At 41.3% G+C, this 17,046-nt stretch overlaps 1 protein-coding gene and 1 long non-coding RNA gene across 2 annotated transcripts in view; one reads left to right on the top strand and one right to left on the bottom strand.

The window, feature by feature from the left end:
* The window catches only part of LOC122564428, a 39,899-nt gene extending 28,274 nt beyond the window's left edge, over positions 1-11,625 (bottom strand). The window contains exon 1 of the long non-coding RNA XR_006315909.1: positions 11,574-11,625. This is a non-coding gene — a long non-coding RNA (uncharacterized LOC122564428). The remainder of the gene's footprint in view (positions 1-11,573) is intronic.
* Positions 11,104-17,046, top strand: part of sh3bp5b (SH3-domain binding protein 5b (BTK-associated)) — a 70,031-nt gene continuing 64,088 nt past the window's right edge. The window contains exon 1 of the mRNA XM_043719268.1: positions 11,104-12,105. Within this exon, the coding sequence (XP_043575203.1) occupies positions 12,034-12,105 (72 nt within the window). The 5' untranslated portion in view covers positions 11,104-12,033. The remainder of the gene's footprint in view (positions 12,106-17,046) is intronic.

Here is a 17,046-nt window from a genome sequence, read left to right as displayed (position 1 = left end):
TGGCCACAAGAGATGTATTTGCAATATGACCAAATATCAACCCTTAAATCCTTCCAATACTCCAGGTAGTGAGAGTAAGAGTAAGAGTACAAGAGTCTGCTGGACAGCTGTCTTGCAGAAGATAAAGGCAAACCACTTCAATACTGCCTCAAGCATAATTATCTACCAGCTATTTGTCACTAATCCATCCAACAGCATAACATCTGAAGATTGAGAGAGATCTATTATATAATGTCTCATTCCTCCATGATCATCCCTAGATATGTCCTGTTCCACAGCAGAGAGTAGTCAGGATGGGACTCCTTAGCATTGTCTCCGATCCCCGTGAAGTCCCATGGCATCATATCAAACATGAACAAAAGGGACCTCCTGTGTATTATTATCTATTGTTCTCAATCAGTTGATGAATCAGTACTCTTTCATGTTGAAAATTACTTAGAGTCATAGAATCATATAGCATGGAAACTCATCCATACCAATTGGGTTTCCCTAACTAAACCAGTCTCATACACCTGCATTTTGCCCATATCCTTTTAAACCTTTCCTATTCATGCACCTGTCCAAATGTCTTTTAAATGTTGTAACTGTACCTGCATCTATCATTTTCTCTGGCAATTCATTCCATATATGCACCATCCTCTGTGTGAAACAGTTGCCCCTCAGGTCCCTGTCAAATGTTTCCCCTCTCACCTTAAAACTATACCCTCTAGCTTTGAATTCCCCACCTAAAAAAAAACAAGCCTTTGTTATTCACCATATCCATGCCCCTCATGATTTACAAACCTCTATAAGGTCATCTCTCAATCTCCAATGCTCCAGGGAAAAATGTCACAGCCTCTCCTTATAACTCAAACTCCCCTAGTCATAGTAACATCCTTGGGAATCTTTTTTGCATCTTTTACAATTCAATAATGTCATTCCTATAGAAAGAGTGATTGTAATTGTAACTGACTTTAGTTGTCAAGCAGGACCTGTGAATGGAAGTGAGATAACTAAACCAACAGCAGAAGCCTACTTGATGATATTCTCACCAACCTACCTGTCATTGATACCTTTTCCCATAACGGTTTTGATAGCCGTTACTGAAATATTTCTGTCATACTGGGGATTCCTTCCATTGTATTAAACAGCACTATCCCTGTGCTAGTAGGGGTTGATTCAATATAGATCTAGTGCCGTGATCACATTTTGTAATTTAATGGCCTGGCAAATTCCTCAACCATTACCATCAAGTCAGAGCATCAAGTCATTGAATCCAGAGCATTCAATGGAGAGAGGAGAAGTGAATGCCAGGAGCAGAACTAAAAGTGCCCCTGCCTCCCATTGGAAGTAGCCCTGTGCACTAACATACGATGCTGTCTAGAAACCTATAAGACCCTCATTAATATTAATATTATTTGGACATCAAAAGCAAGCTGAAATTCCAATTCCTAATACTAAGATTGTGCTTAATTATCATCACAATGCCTTTTTTGGCAGTTTTTCTTCTTTTCTCTTCTTTAGCATGTATTTTATTTTTGGCCACAGACAACCATGTCACTTCCACACTGTGAGGTGGCAAAACCATCTCTGGCTGCCTTGCTTCCAAATACCTCTGATCTCATTCACTGCCCACCTCCAAGGTTAGCATGCAACCTACCTGCATAAACTACGTTTCCATTCTGCTCCTAGTTTGTACATTATCAATCCCCCAACCATCAATATCCTGGGGTCACCATGGTCTGGAAATGTAACTTGGACCATTCATATAGATAAAAGACCTGAGTAGAAGCTGGAGTAACTAACTACTGACTTCCCAAAGTTTAGGAGTGTGAGGAAATACTTCCGACTTGCTTGGGCGGCTGATATCATTCAGTAGGTTCAACACCATTCACAAAGAAAGTAGACCACTTAGGGTACCTTATCCCCCAACTTAAACATTCACCCCCTCTACTAACATCTCTTCAGTGCATGGACCCCAAGATCCCTCTCTACATCAATGTTGTTCAGAGTCCTGCCATTAACTGTATACTTTTCCTGAACATTTGATCTCCCAAAGTGCAACACCTCACATTAAACTCCGACTGCCATTTCACTGCCCATATCTGCGACAGATCTATAGCCCACTGTATCCTTTGACAACCTTCTACACGATCCACAACTCCACCAATCTTTGTATCATCTGCAAACCTACTAACCCAACCATCTATTTTTTCATCTGAGTCATTTATATATATCACAAACGGCAGAGGTCACAGTGCGGATCCCTGCGGAACACCACTACTCACAGACTTCCATCCTGAAAAACACCCTTCCACCACTAGCCTCTGTCTTCAATGGACAAACCAATTCTGAATCCATGGGGCCAAGTCACCGTGGATCCCATGCATCTTAATCTTCTGGATGAGCCTACCATGAGGGATCTAGTCGAAAGCCTTACTAAAATCCATGCAGACAACACCCATTACTCCACCCTCATCAATTACCTTTGTCACCTCCTTGAAACATTCAATCAAGTTAGTAAGACATGACCTACCCTGCACAAACCCATACTGGTTATCCCTAATAAGGCCATGCTTTTCCAAATGTGTATACAGCCTATCCTTAAGAATTCTCTCAAACAATTTCCCAACCACTGATATGAGACTCACAGGTCTATAGTTTCCTGGATTATCCCTGTTTCCCTTCTTAAACAGAGGAACAACTTTAGATACTCGTCAGTCCTCCGGGACCTCTCCTGTGTCTAGCGAGGAGACAAAGATCTTGGTCAAGGCCTCAGTAATTTCCTCTCTTGCTTCTTTCATTAACCTGGGTTATATACCATTAGGCCCTGGGGACTTATCCACCTTCAACAGATCCAACAATACTTCTTTCCTGATCTCAAAATGCCCTAGCATATTAGCATGCTCCACACAAGTCTCACTATCCTCCATATCCTTCTCCTGTGTGAATACCGATGCAAAGTACTCATTTAGAATTGTGCCCAATTCTCTGCCTTCAAGCACAAGTTCTCTCTTTTATCCTTGAGTGGTCCTATCTCCTTCCAGTCATCCTCTTATTTTTAATGTATCTACAGAATGCTTTGGGATTCTCTTTAAACCTATTGCCAGGGTCATTTCATGGCCCCTTCTTGCTCTCCTAATTCCCTGCTTGACTACTTTTCTGCTTCCCTTATATTCCTTATGGGGCCTGTCTGATTTTAGCTTCCTAAACCTTACATATGCTTCTTTTTCCTTTTTGATTAAATTCCCAACCTCCCTCGGTATCCTAGGGTCCCTTACCTTGCCATCCTTGCCCTTCCTCCTTACTGGAACGTACTGGCCCTGAGTTCTTCCCAGCAGGTCTTTTCACAGTTCCCAAATATCAAACGTGGACTTGCCCAAGAACAGCTCCTCCCAATTAACACTCCCTAACTCCTGCTTAATACTGACATAATTTTCTCTCCCCCAGTTATGTCCTTTCCTGCAAAGTCCTGATTTATCCTTATTCATAGCTATCTTAAAACTTAAGGAGTTGTGATCACTGTTTCCAAAATGCTCTCCCACTGAAAGGTCAGTTACCTAGCCAGGCTCATTAGCCAACACAAGGTATAGGATGGCCCTTCCTCTAATGGACTATTCACGTACTGTTTCAAGAAACCCTCATGGATGCACTTAATAAATTCTGCACCGTCTAAGCCTCTTGTTGTAAGGGAGTCCCAGTCAATATTGAGGAAGTTAAAATCACCGACGATGACAACTCTGTTTTTATTGCATCTTGCCATAATCTGCCTACATATTTGTTCCTCAATGTTTTGGTGGCTGATGGGAAGACCTATAGTATAATCTATCAGAGTGATTGCACCCATCTTAAGTTTGAGCCATCCAGCATGTCCTTCTGATTACAGATGTAACATTCTCCCGGTGCAACATTATTTTACATATTTTTCCATTATATCTTTAAGTATCAGTCATGGCTCAGTGGGCTCAATGGTAACACTCCTGTATCTGAGTCAGATGTTTGTCAGTTCAAATCCCATTCCCAAGGTTTAAGTGTGTAACAAGACTGAATTGGAAGTACCCAGTTCCTAACATATTAAATGTTAAACTGAGGCTCAACTTATCCTTGAACTTTAAAGATCTGTCGGCACTATTCAAGGGAAAAGGAATGAGTTATCCCAAATATCCTGGCCAATATTTCTCCCTCACTTGAAATGGATTGATCTTTGTGGAATCTTGCTACATTGGCTGCTAAATTACAGCAATAATTACACTTTAAAATGCACTTCAATCACTATAAGGCATTAAAAAAAAGAAATTAATTATAGAGTCGTAGAGATGTATAGCACAAGAATAGATCCTTCCATCCACCTCATCCATGTCAATCAGATATTCTAAATGAATCTTGTCCCATTTGCCAGCATTTGGCCCATATCCCTCTCACCCTTCCTATTCATATACCCATCCAGATGCCTTTTAAATATTACAATTGTACCAGCCTTCACCACTTCCTCTGGCAGCCCATTCCATACACACACTAGCCTCTGAGTGAAAACATTGCCCCTTAGATCCCTTTTAAATCTTTCCCCTCTCACCTTAATTCTTCACTTTTTAAAATGAGTGCAACATGATACAATGAACTGTGTAATGAAAGGGATGATATCCCTGAAAGGTGAATTCAATCATGTCATTGTTGTGGGAATTCTAGGTATTGCTTTACTGACGCCTGTTTGCACATATTTCCACATGACTGTTTTAATGGAAAGATTCACTCTCCTGATTTAGAAATCCCTGAGGTAGGCGGATGTCCTGTTCCCACTCAGTCGCCAATCCTGCTCTGAAGGTTTGTAAGAACATAATGAACTGATCGATCTGCTGATTACATTTCCTTCTCTCCCTCCCACTGGAGACTTATTTAGCCTCTGTTTGACCCAGTCCTGAAATAGCACAAGAGAACAGCCAAACTCAGTTTGTGTTATAGAAGCATGGAAACAGCCCATCAATACAATCAGTCATCTTAAAAGAAAACTGTTACAAATGTGATTTTGGCATAGCTCAAGACATTCTGATTGTTCTTGTGTTTCAGTATGTTCAGCAATCGGATATATTTCACTTCCCCTTTCTTTCATTATGTGCAAGCATTGCTGGCAAGGCAAACATTTGTTGTCAATCCCTAAATGCCCTTGAAATGAGTGATTTGCTTTGGAGTTCATCACATTGCTGTGGATGTAGAGTCACATTTAGGCCAGACCAGGCAATGATGGCAGATTTCCTTCTCAAAAGGAGGTTACTGAATCAGATGGGCTTTTATAGCAACTATTGAATGCTTCATGGTGACCTTAGTGGGATCATCTTTATGTTCCAGGTTTACTAATTGAATTTATATTTCACAACTGGGTTTAGAGGTATATGGGCTGAATGCTGGCAAATCGGATCAGGTCAGAATGGGAAGTCTGGTCGGTGTGAATGAGTTGGACCAAAGGGTCTGTTTCCATACTGTGTGACTTTATGATTGCGTTGGTATGATATGAACTCACATAGCCAGACCATTAGCCTGGGCCTTTGGAATACTAGTTGAGTGACATCAGCATGTCCAGATCACTATGATCTGAGAGTGCCTCCACTGAGCCACTAACTGACACTTAAAGATGAATGTATCCAATCATTAATTATTATATACAGGTGACAGAAGCAGCCTTGAACCAGCTATATCCAAAATTAGTTCAATTTTACTCCTAACTCCTTCATTCAAATACCCCAAGTCTGAAACAAACTGTATTTTTGCTGTTACTGTATACAGAATACAGCATCTAGGAAAGATGAAATCATCTTGAGCAATTGTACAAGATGCACTGCAACAACTTGCAAAAGTTTCTTCAACAGCACTTACAGCCATAGAGTTGTCAAGCACAGAAACAGACCTTTCAGTCCAACTTGTCCATGCCGACCAGATACTCTTAATAAACGTAGTCCCATTTGCTAGCATTTGACCTATATCCCTCCAAACCGTTCCTATTCATATACTCAGCCAGATGCCTTTTAAATGCTGTAATTGTACCAGTCTCCACCACTTCCTCTGGCAGCTCATTCCATACATGCACCACCCTGTGTGAAAATATTGCTCTTAGGTCCCTTTTAGATCTTTCCTCTCTCAACCTAAACATATGCCCTCCAGTCTTGGACTTCCCCACCCCAGGAAAAAAATCCTTATCTGTTGACCCTGTCCATGTCCTTCATGATTTTATAAACCTCTATAATGTCACCCCTCAGCATCTGAAGATCCAGGGAAAACAGCCTGAACCCTTTCTTTTCTGAACCCTTTTAGTTTTCATCTAAAATCCATAACTTCTAACATCTAGAAGGACAGTGACAGAATCACCCACCATCACTTTAAAATTCCCTTCTTAATCACATAACCAAACTTGGATATACATTACTGTTCTTTTATTGTCACAGTTCTGAACACTATGTCAAACTTTTTTTTATCACTGGTTCAGCCTGAACTGGAATATTTTGTTTAATTTTGGCAACATACTTTAGGAAGCAGGTGAAAGTTGTAGAGAGGGTGTCAATGGGGCACAGGAGACTTTACTTGTGTAAATTTACTTAGAGAAGCTGGGATAAAAGCAAAATTCTGCAGATCACTGTCCACAAATGCAACCAGATCTACTGAGTTTCTGCAGCACATTATACTAGGGAAACAAATGTTGCAGATTTAATAGAAGAGTTCAAAATCAAAGGCGACCTACATGGAGCAGATCGATAGAGAGAAAGAAAATATTTCCATTGGTGGAATGGACAAGAATTACAGGATACAGATTTAAGGTGATTGAAATGCCAATGTGAGGGAAACCTTTCTTAATGCAATGAGTGCCAACAGTCTGGAATCACTGACTGATGGGATGGCAGAAGCCAATGCAATTCTGACTTTCAAAAGGTGGTCAGATAAGCAGCTGAAGAGAAAGATTTACAAGACTGTAGGGAAGGGGCATGGCCATAGGTCTAAATTGTTCTTACAAAGAGCTGGCATGTTGCCTGAGAGGCTGAATGTTCTCATTCTATGCTGTAACCATTGTATGATGCTACGAACGTCCCACTTAACAACACATATTGAAGCACTGTCACCACATTTCAGGAAGGCTCATGGATAACCTTCTCAAGGACAATTATCAATAGCTAACAAACCCTGGCCTTGCAAGAGGTGCCTACATTTTGTGAATTGTAATTAAATGCAACTTGGAAATTCTGTTTCATCTGCTGAGTTTGTATTATTTTCTTTTATACTCACAGACTGGCCAATTTTTCATTCAGATACAACAGAAATCTTTGGCAAAAGGGCAAAGTGACATCATGTATTTATAGTCATGAGAAAACAAATTTTTGTTTATTATCAGAATCCATGTGGAATATGACAAATTGATGAGTACACAGTTGTTGGAATTGCAACTCTTTGCGCAACCTTGTGACACATCTCCTGACCAGGCCTTCTATCCAAGAGATAGGGACACCACTGTTGCACCACTAGACCTTTTGCCATGGCATTTGAGGGTATTTTATAATCAACTTGTTAAGAGATATTATTAGTCACCTCTGGAGCTAGTGGGACTTAAATCTGGGCCTCCTAGCTCAGAAATAGGGACACAACAACTGTGTCACAAAGGTCCTGCCATATAATGGTGTTTTATGGTGGCTTTAAGCTCAATGGTGAACCCAGGATGTTTACAAAAATAGAGCTGTTTCTTGATATTTTTTGAACGTTTGGCTCAAATTGCAATTCTTTGGATGATAAAGCTGTCCATCTCAACATGCAGCAAAACATGGACAACAGCCAGGATTGTTTTGATAAATGAGTGCAATTTTTCTCTTAGCCCCTCTTCAGCACATACACAGGTACTGTCCCCCAGTTCTTCCGCCATTACATCGATGACTGCAGAGGTGCTGCATCTTGCACCCAGGCTGAACTGGAGCAGTTCATTAACTTCGCCAAGAACTTCCAGCCCACCTCTAAACTTACCTGGTCTTTCTTGGACAATTCCTTCCCCTTTGTTAACTCTCCATTTCCATCTCCGGCAACAGCTTATGGATTGACATTTACTAAAAACCCGGTTTCGGATGCTGCCTGAATTGCTGTGCTCTTCCAGCACCACTGATCCATTTACTAAAAACCCGCAGACTCCCTAACTACCAGGGCTAAACCTCCTCCCACCCAGTATCGCAAAAACTCCATCCTGTTTTCCCAATTCCTCTGTCCTCATTGCATCTGCTCTGAGGAGATGTTCTACTCCCAAGCATCCCAGATGTCCATCTATTTGAAACAACATGCTTTTCTCCCCTCTGTCATTTAGATAGCCCTCCATCATACCTCCTCCATTCCATGTTCCACTACTCTAATCCCCCCTCTAACTTTCCATCCCGCTAGTCTTCGCATCCAATGTTTCATCCTCAGATATTTCCACCAACTCCAACTAGACCCCACCACTGAGAATGTCTTCCCCTTCCCACCCTCTCTGCCTTCTGCAAGGACTGTTCCCTTCAACAATCCTTGGATCGTGTCACTCTCCCCAGCAACCTCACCGAACCCCCAGGTATCTTCCCCTACAAATGTAAAAGATGCAAAACCTGCCAGGACACCACCTCCCTCACTTCCATGCAGGGCCACAAACAGTCCTTCCAGGTGAGACACTGGCCTCTCCTCCAACCTGGTTTACTGCATCTGGTGCTCTTGATGTGGTCTTCTCTACAACAGTGAGAGCAAATATAAACCCCATAAGGGCCAGTCTGACCTCCTGGCCACTGTCCATTTTAGTTTCCCTTCCTACTTCCTCTCTGACATGACCATCCTCAGCTTCCTCCATTGCCACAGCGAATCAGACCGCAAATTGGAGGAACAGCACATCACCTTCGGCCTGAGCAGCCTACAGCCCAGAGGCAACATTGAGTTCTTCAATTTCAAATAACCTTCCAACCCATGCCCCAACTCTCTTTCCAGCTCCTCCTCCCTTCCATTCCTCCCATCGACCCTTCCATCCAGCTACCAACTGGATTCATTCCTCCCATCGACCAGGTTGTATCCACCTGTATTCACCTATCACTACCTCACCATTCGCAGCCTACTCTCTTTATCTGCAGCTCCCCCTAACCCCACCTCCAGTCCTGAAATGTTGATTTCTGCACCTCCTGATTCTGCCTGGCTTGCTGTGTACTTCCAGCCTCCTGCTTATCTACTTAGGATTCCAGCATCTGCAGTTTTTTTGTCTCTAACATGGTTTTCCTTTAATCAGACAATGTTCCTCTCCCTTCAAGGTTACTGACATTTTCGCCCATTACAAGCCTTATGTTGAATTGCTTCCTCTCCTACTGTTCTATCTCCATAATGCTCAATCACATGATCACCTACATTGACTTCTACATCGCTCCCATCATTCACCATTAGATTCATTCATTTTGGTTTCTGAACAACTCACAGCACTAAGAGATTCCAGGACCTCTCTTTATTATAAACTACTGATATTGGTCTCAACACTTACCATCAACAAAATAAATGATTGACTTCCCAATGCTCTTAAGGTCAGGTTGCATAAATAAATTGACTTGCTAACTTTATGTTGCTAAGTCTCTGTTTCTCTCTGAAATTCAGAAAGTTATATTGTTCATTAAAATACATTACTAATAAAGTTCACCTATTTCAGTTACAGTCAGTGCAATTTTCCAAGGGGATGACAGACTAACACAAATCCACTGAAGAATTAAAATGAGTCAAATCATCTCTCAGGCTCTTTAACCTCTCAATCCTCCTTTAAAACAATCCACAAAACCTATATACAAACTGAAAGAATTGTGATGCTATAAATCAGGTATATAAACAGAAATAGATGGAAAAGCTTAGCAGATTTAGCAGGATTTGTGGAGAGAAATCAGAGTTAATGTTTCAGGTTCAATGACCTCAGAACTCTGACGCAAGCTTTGATAACCTAATACTTCCTTACGTGACACAGTGTAAAATGTTATCACATAACATTGCTTTGAAACACTTTAGGGTATTTTATTTTGTTAAATGGACTATAAAAATGTACATTGCTGTTGTTGAATCAAATGAGAAAGAGATTCAACCAAGGTTTTTAATTGCTTATTGTCAGATTTCCAGTATCTTGTATTTCCCATACAAACAAAATCTCAGCCTCCTGCAATTGTTTTGATAACTGCATGTATATTTTTAATACTGATAAACATAATAGATGATTTTTACAAAGTTTTAATGGAAACAAAAAAAATCAGACTGTAGACATCTTTTTTGACATTTTAGCTTTCAGAGTAAAATAAAGCTATTTCAATACAAACCATGTTACTATTGAAGAACAGAAAATCAGCTGAATGCTGTTATCACAGCAGCAGACTTTGAGCAGATTTGGCTCTCTGAACTCTCTTTCTTGGATGTTCTGGCATGTGCACTCGCAATCCATTCTTGTCTGCCATTGTAACAATTTTCAAAATAATCCTATATTTTAGTTAGCGAGGTCAATACAGGGAGGAACTGGTACAATGAATGCGAATAATATCTTCCATATCTGCACAGCCTCTCACCCCAAACTAGAATGACAGGACTTCCTGCCTTCAATATGGAACTCAGTGTAGCATTAATATAGGTGAAAGTGAGGACTGCAGCTGCTGGATATCAGAGTCTGGATTAGAGTGGTGCTGGAAAAGTACAGCAGGTCAGGCAGCATCCGAGAAGCAGGCCTTCATTCCTGATGAAGGGCTTTTGCCCGAAATGTTGATTTTCCTGCTCCTCGGATGCTGCCTGACTTGCTGTGCTTTTCTAGCACCACTCTAATCTAGTAGCATTAATATATTTGGGTTTCCAGCTGATCCCAGAGGGTGCAGATCCAAAAGACAGGTTTGCATTTATATGGCAACTTTCATGATCTCAACATACTTTACACCCAATGAAATATTTTTGAAATGCAATGAGATAATAAGGAGGTTGCATGGTTTTAGCAATGTTGTGAGATGAACAAACATGAGCCAGGACAAAAGGGAGAACACGCCTTATATTTAAACTCCTGCCACGCAATCTTTACACGAGAGGGCAGAGCTAGGACCTTTTAACGTCTGGTTCAAAGAGATGCCACACTTCCTCAATAGTGCCAGCGTGGATTTTGTATTCCAACCCTGACCGGACCCTACAATTCAGTGACCCAGCATTACCCCCGGCTGGGCGGTGAGTGAGCTCTGCAACGTGCTCAATGCCACTGAGCTATTCTGTAAATTCCGCCTGAATTAGCACTCGTGGAGTTGCATTGCATTGAGAAACCAAGTAGGGGCAGCCATCATCCGTGATGCAATCCCCAACCCGTTATTTCCAGAGCAAATAGAGGGCACGAAATAAAAGCAACATTTCATAGAAATTAGCTCTAGAGATAGAGAGAGAACAAAAGATACTGGAAGTAAACGGCTGGACTCAAATGGGTAACTGCATCCTCCCCGAGTAAATGAGATTGAGGAGGGGAAGGGGGGTTTAGATTTTTCAGCTTTTATTCCGACTCTGCCTCGCTGGAACAAAGCAGTCACCAACAAGCCCCCGAGTAAGAGGAAGGGGCGGAGTAGCAGTGCACTTACGAATGCTGGAGATTGAACCGTCTCCGGCTCCCTGTGAACGAGCCGTGCCAACCTCCTTTCATCTCATCGGTGGATATATTTAGAATGATCTTCCTCCTCCTAGGACCCTGAACGACCAAGAGGCTGCATCCGAAGGGGGGGCGGCGTATTTCCTCCGGACACTTTGAGAAATGTTGAATTATTGCAGCTTTTTAAACGGCCGGGTTTGGCTGGCTCGGTCCGGGGAGCCTGTTTTAGTGGGAGAATGAATTCCAGATGTTTCTGCAGGAGACAGCAGTGTTGAGTCCGACTTCGTCTTAATCGATAGTCAAGCCAAATCTGTTTCACTTCTCTGTGTGCTTCTGTCTTTCTCTCTTGCGAATTTCAGTCCCATCTTGGATTTTTTTTTCTCTCTCTCTTCCATCCACCCCCCCCAAAAAAAAAGGAGACAGCTGTAAAATATAAATAATTTAGTCGCAAAATGGACGGGTTGTCAAAAAAGAATGAGAAGTTAGAAGTGCCAGAGGAGGAGGAGGTCGATCCGAGGATTCAGGTAAATATTTTGCAAAAACATTCCTTTGAATGTATGGTTTCATGACTTGTACTAACGTTGCAGTCCCGTGGATGGGTTATTGTGAATTGCAACTTGCTCAGGGATGGGAACCAGAGAATATGGTGCCTTGACCAAGTTACACTTCGCATTTTGTTTATGCACTTATGCACTAAAGCTTCACGACAATGTGGGGATTATAGTCCATCTTCTGTGCTATGATCTACAGTCAGGAACCCGTTTGCAGTCTCCAGGGCAATGTATACAATGCTAAAACCCCGTTATTGTATATGCAATACTAATAGCCGAGTATAATGTATCTTGTATTAACATGGTAAAATGTATACTGTACCAATACTCTGTTTAATGTGTACTGTACTGATAGCCCCTTTATAATGCATACTATGCTAATATGCCATATCTTGGATCAGAATTTCACCGTTTTCATGGAGTTATAGTGTTTTCAGGGAGAGAAGCTGCCCCTTTTATTTTGGATGTAAGTTGTGAGTTAAAATAATATTTTACTCATACCTCATTCGTCTAATCAGATTTAAATAATGTGATGCTTGTACTTGGCTGTGACATTGCTAACTGCAGTTTTAAAATAGTCTGGCCCTCTCTGTTGCGTTCTGTCTGTCTTTCCTTTTGTGTCTGTCTGAAGCGATGAGGTATCTCTGAGCAACCTTTATTCCTCATCAGCCATTTATATTTGAATTTCTTTTTAATTGGACATTTTCTATTAGCTCTTTGCTTATCAAATTAGGCTCGATTGTTCTACCTAACCACACTGCAGCAAAGAAATTTGGTGATGCAACGCCATGATATAAAATTTTATGTGCTAGGTTGTTTGTGGAGGACAGTAACTCTTTGGTCAAGATTCTCAGTAATTGCATGGGCAGGGCTGCCACTAATTGCTTCCTGAACTCAAATTGCACAATTGTATTGTTCAAACAATTATTTTGTAAACAAGATTCATTTTCTTTTGGACAGGCCTACTGACTTTATCAATTGTGGTCTGTTTTCAGGATTTGAAGTTTTCTTGGTGACTTTGCTCAGTGTTCTCTGATCAGAACTTGATGTTGTCCTAATCTTGTAAATCTAAAGTTTAATAAATTGGTATTAATTTGACAGTTGCATTCACTATCAGATTTCCTTCAACTCATGTGATTCATCCATTTCCTTTAGGGAAGGAGACTTACAGTGCCTTATCTGGTCTTCCCTACCACACCACACCAGCACGCATGTTAGAACACTCAGTAGAACAAGGTGGTAGAACAAACTCAGTAGAAAGCCTTTTCACCATCACCTTCAGGATGAGCATTAAATGCCAGCCTCACTTGTCCATGTCCTGCAAATGAATTGAAAATGTTGTAACTTCTCAGACCTGGTTACATCCATTGACTTTTCTTCCCCATCTATTAAAAACCCTTCCAATTGTGAATTGCCCAAGACTGTTTATTACATTCCAACTGAAGCCAAGCTAAACTTAAGCACTAATTCATTGTCTCTGGGGATTTGGTTTATTTTATGGTATTAATCCATACTGTCTCAAGTAATGTTTTCTAAGCTGCACACCATGAAGATCATTTTGTATTTAAACCAATTTTCCCCATGGCTCTTTCTTCAAAAGTACAGTGCTTTGTGTTTTATGCAGAAGTGAACTGCCTGTCACCTCTCCACCCTCACTGCCTGTCATCTTTCATAAACTGTAACCATAAATTGTTGGGCTTTCTTGCCTCAGTTTGAACTAACAGTCACTATATGAGTACATGAAGCAATGACATCACCTGGAGTTCCTGTTCACACCTTCAAAAGAGAGGTTCTATGTAAATGCAGGTCCTGTGAGAACCTCAGGACAATGGCTTTGAGGTATATTAATTTTTGATTTGCAGGAAATTCACTTCTAGCAAGGTTCCATAGATGACAATTACACACTAAGCAGTTAATCAGTTTGTGATTATATTACTTGAAGAATATATATTGTCTGGGGTGCCAGAAAGAGTGTGAAGCAAAAGTAACAAGCTGACTGAGAAAAATGAAACTGCATGCCTCCCCAAGTCTGCATACCAAACGCACTCAATCTGTTATAGTGAAACATCAATAGCATATGCTAGGCAGCAGAACTGACTGCTTCTTTGTCTTGTTTATCCTGTGTATATCTCGGCAGGTTGAGGTTAAAAAATTTTAGGTGTTGGAGTGTTCTATTTCCATTGATATCTACTCATTATTAACCTGAGAATGTATTTACTGGCTTGGTCACATTCATTGGATGGATGATGGCTGCTTATCCAAAGACTTCCTGTTTGGTAAACTAACCACTGGGTTACACCTTGCTGGACATCTGTATCTCCATTGCAAGGCTACTTCAGGCAAGATGTAGTAATGGCAAACATTCACATTGACAGCTAGGAGAAAGTTACTGATTGCTGGGGTCTCTAGTGACTGACTGGAAAGATTTTGGAAGTGGTGGCATGAAACAGAAACTCAACTAGTCAAGGAGAGAGCCCAACAAAAACAGGTATTGTATTTTCTCAACCCCCTGTCTCCAGCTACAGTCAATATAGGTGAGAATGCCTTTCCAGAGTGAGGTTCCTGAACCATGAGGTGGAGTTTGAAAGTGATTTCACAACTAGGATGCAAAACCGTCATCTTGTAAAATGGAAGGTTGCCAGAGCATCTGTTTTAATGGAAAGTTAGACATATCCTCAGTTTAACTTGGTGTCTGAGTCACAATGTTGAAAAGGCATTTGGTAGTACATGAATAGGAAAGGTTTGGCGGGATATGGGCCAGGAACAGGTAGGTGGAACTACTTTAGTTTGGGATTATGTTCAGCATGGACTAGTTGGACCGAAGGGTCTGTTTCTGTGCTGTCTGACACTATGAAAGGCTGCACCTCTGTCTGCGAGGCACTTTCTTGGTATTTTTTCTTTTTGTTTTATTTACTCATGGGGCTTGGTGCCATTGGTTGGCCAGCATTTATTGCCTGTAGCTTATTTCCCCTGAGGAGGAGCTGGTGGCCATGGTGTGGAGGAGCTGGTGTTGGACTGTGGACCAAGTTAAAAATCACACAACACCAGGTTCTACTCCAACAGGTTTATTTGCAAGTACAAGCTTTTGGAGCGCCACTCCTTTGTCAGGTGGTCAACTGCCGCCTTGAACTGCTGCAATCCGCATACTCTAGGTTAACCCATAATACCCTGAGGGAGGGAACCCCTGGATCTTTATCCAATGACAGTAAAGATGAGGATAATTAAACTGAGGATATGTCTATCCTTTCACTAAAACAGACATTTTAGCAACCTTCTATTTTTCAAGATGATGGTTCCAAGTCAGGATGGTGAGTAGCTTGGAGGGGAACTTGCAGGTGGTGCTGTTCCTATGTACATGCTGCCCTTGTCCTTCTAGATGGAAGTGGTCATGGGCTTGGAAGGTGCTGTCTGAGGATCTTTGGTGAATTTCTGTAGTGTATCTTGTGGATCATATGTACTGCTGCTAATATGCATTGGTGGTAGAGGGAGCGGGAGTTTATGGATGTGGTGCCACTCAAGCGGGCTGTTTTGTCCTGGATGGTGTCAAGCTTCTTGAGTGTTGTGGGAGCTGCACCTATCCAGTGGGAAATATTCCATTACACTCTTGTGTCTTATAGGTAGTGGGCAGTCAGGAAGTGAACTACTCATCGCAATATCCCTAGTCTCTGACCTGCTCTTGTAGCAATTGTGTTTATGTCACAAGTCCAGTTGAGTTTCTGGTCAATGGTAACCCCAAAAATGTTGATAGTGGGGGCGTTCAGTGATGGTAACACCATTGAATGTCAAGAGGCGATGGTTAGATAGTCTTTTTCTGGAGATGGTCATTGCTGGAATTTGTGTGGTCTGACTGTTACTTGCTATTTGTTAATCCAAGCCTGGATATTGTCCAGATTTAGTTGCAGTTGAACGTGGACTGCTTCAGCACCGGAGGAGTTGTGAATAGAGCTGAACATTGTGTTATCAGTTGCATTGGGTCGACAACCTAGATTTTGTTCAAGAATGAGATTTACATTCAACATTCTTGAAACAAAAGTACTATTTGGTGAGTCAGGGTTGATACCGACATTAGATAATGTGGATTTAAAATGAATGAATGCAAAAGTGAAAATAAATCTGACATCTACAAAGCAGTGAGACTGTTAGCTATGAGTTATTGTGTGTATTAATGCTCAGTTAGACAACTATGGCGTTATAGCACTTACAAAGTATTCTCCATTGTTTTTAAGGTGTTTAATTCAAATAAGTTACAAAGTTTTTTTTTTATATATGAAAAATCCAAATGAAAAAAGTTCTGTGCCTTTTAAAAAAAAGCCTTATGACCTCTTCAAATGCCTGCAATCAGTGAATATTTTCTTTTCAGAATATGATGGCACTGTTTCAAATGTAGCTTAATGTTGGATTGTTTCCTGACAGCATTAAGTGCTTCATAATTTTTGAACATGTGGTTCCCTTGTTCAAAAAGGGGAGTAGGGATAACCCTAGTAACTATAGGCCGGTGAGTCTCACTTCTGTTGTGGGCAAAGTCTTAGAGAGAATTGTAAGGGATAGGATTTATGCACATCTGGATAGGAATAATGTGATCAAGGATAGTCAGCATGGTTTTGTGAAGGGCAGGTCGTGCCTCACAAACCTTATTGAATTCTTTGAAAAGGTGACGAAGGAGGTTGATGAGGGGAAAGCGGTAGATGTGGTATATATGGATTTTAGTAAGGCGTTTGATAAGGTTCCCCATGGTAGGCTACTGCAGAAAATACGGAGATATGACATTGAGGGTGAGTTGGAGGTTTGGATTAGGAATTGGCTGGATGGAAGAAGACAGAGGGTAGTAGTTGATGGCAAAGTTTCTTCATGGAGTGCCGTCACTAGCGGTGTTCCGCAAGGATCTGTTTTGGGACCATTGCTGTTTGTCACTTT

The sequence above is a fragment of the Chiloscyllium plagiosum genome, chromosome 29, assembly GCF_004010195.1.
Source record: "Chiloscyllium plagiosum isolate BGI_BamShark_2017 chromosome 29, ASM401019v2, whole genome shotgun sequence".
Lineage (NCBI taxonomy): Eukaryota > Metazoa > Chordata > Chondrichthyes > Orectolobiformes > Hemiscylliidae > Chiloscyllium > Chiloscyllium plagiosum.
The sequence above is the reverse complement of the archived record's forward strand: the minus strand, read 5'-3'. Positions and strand labels throughout refer to the sequence as shown.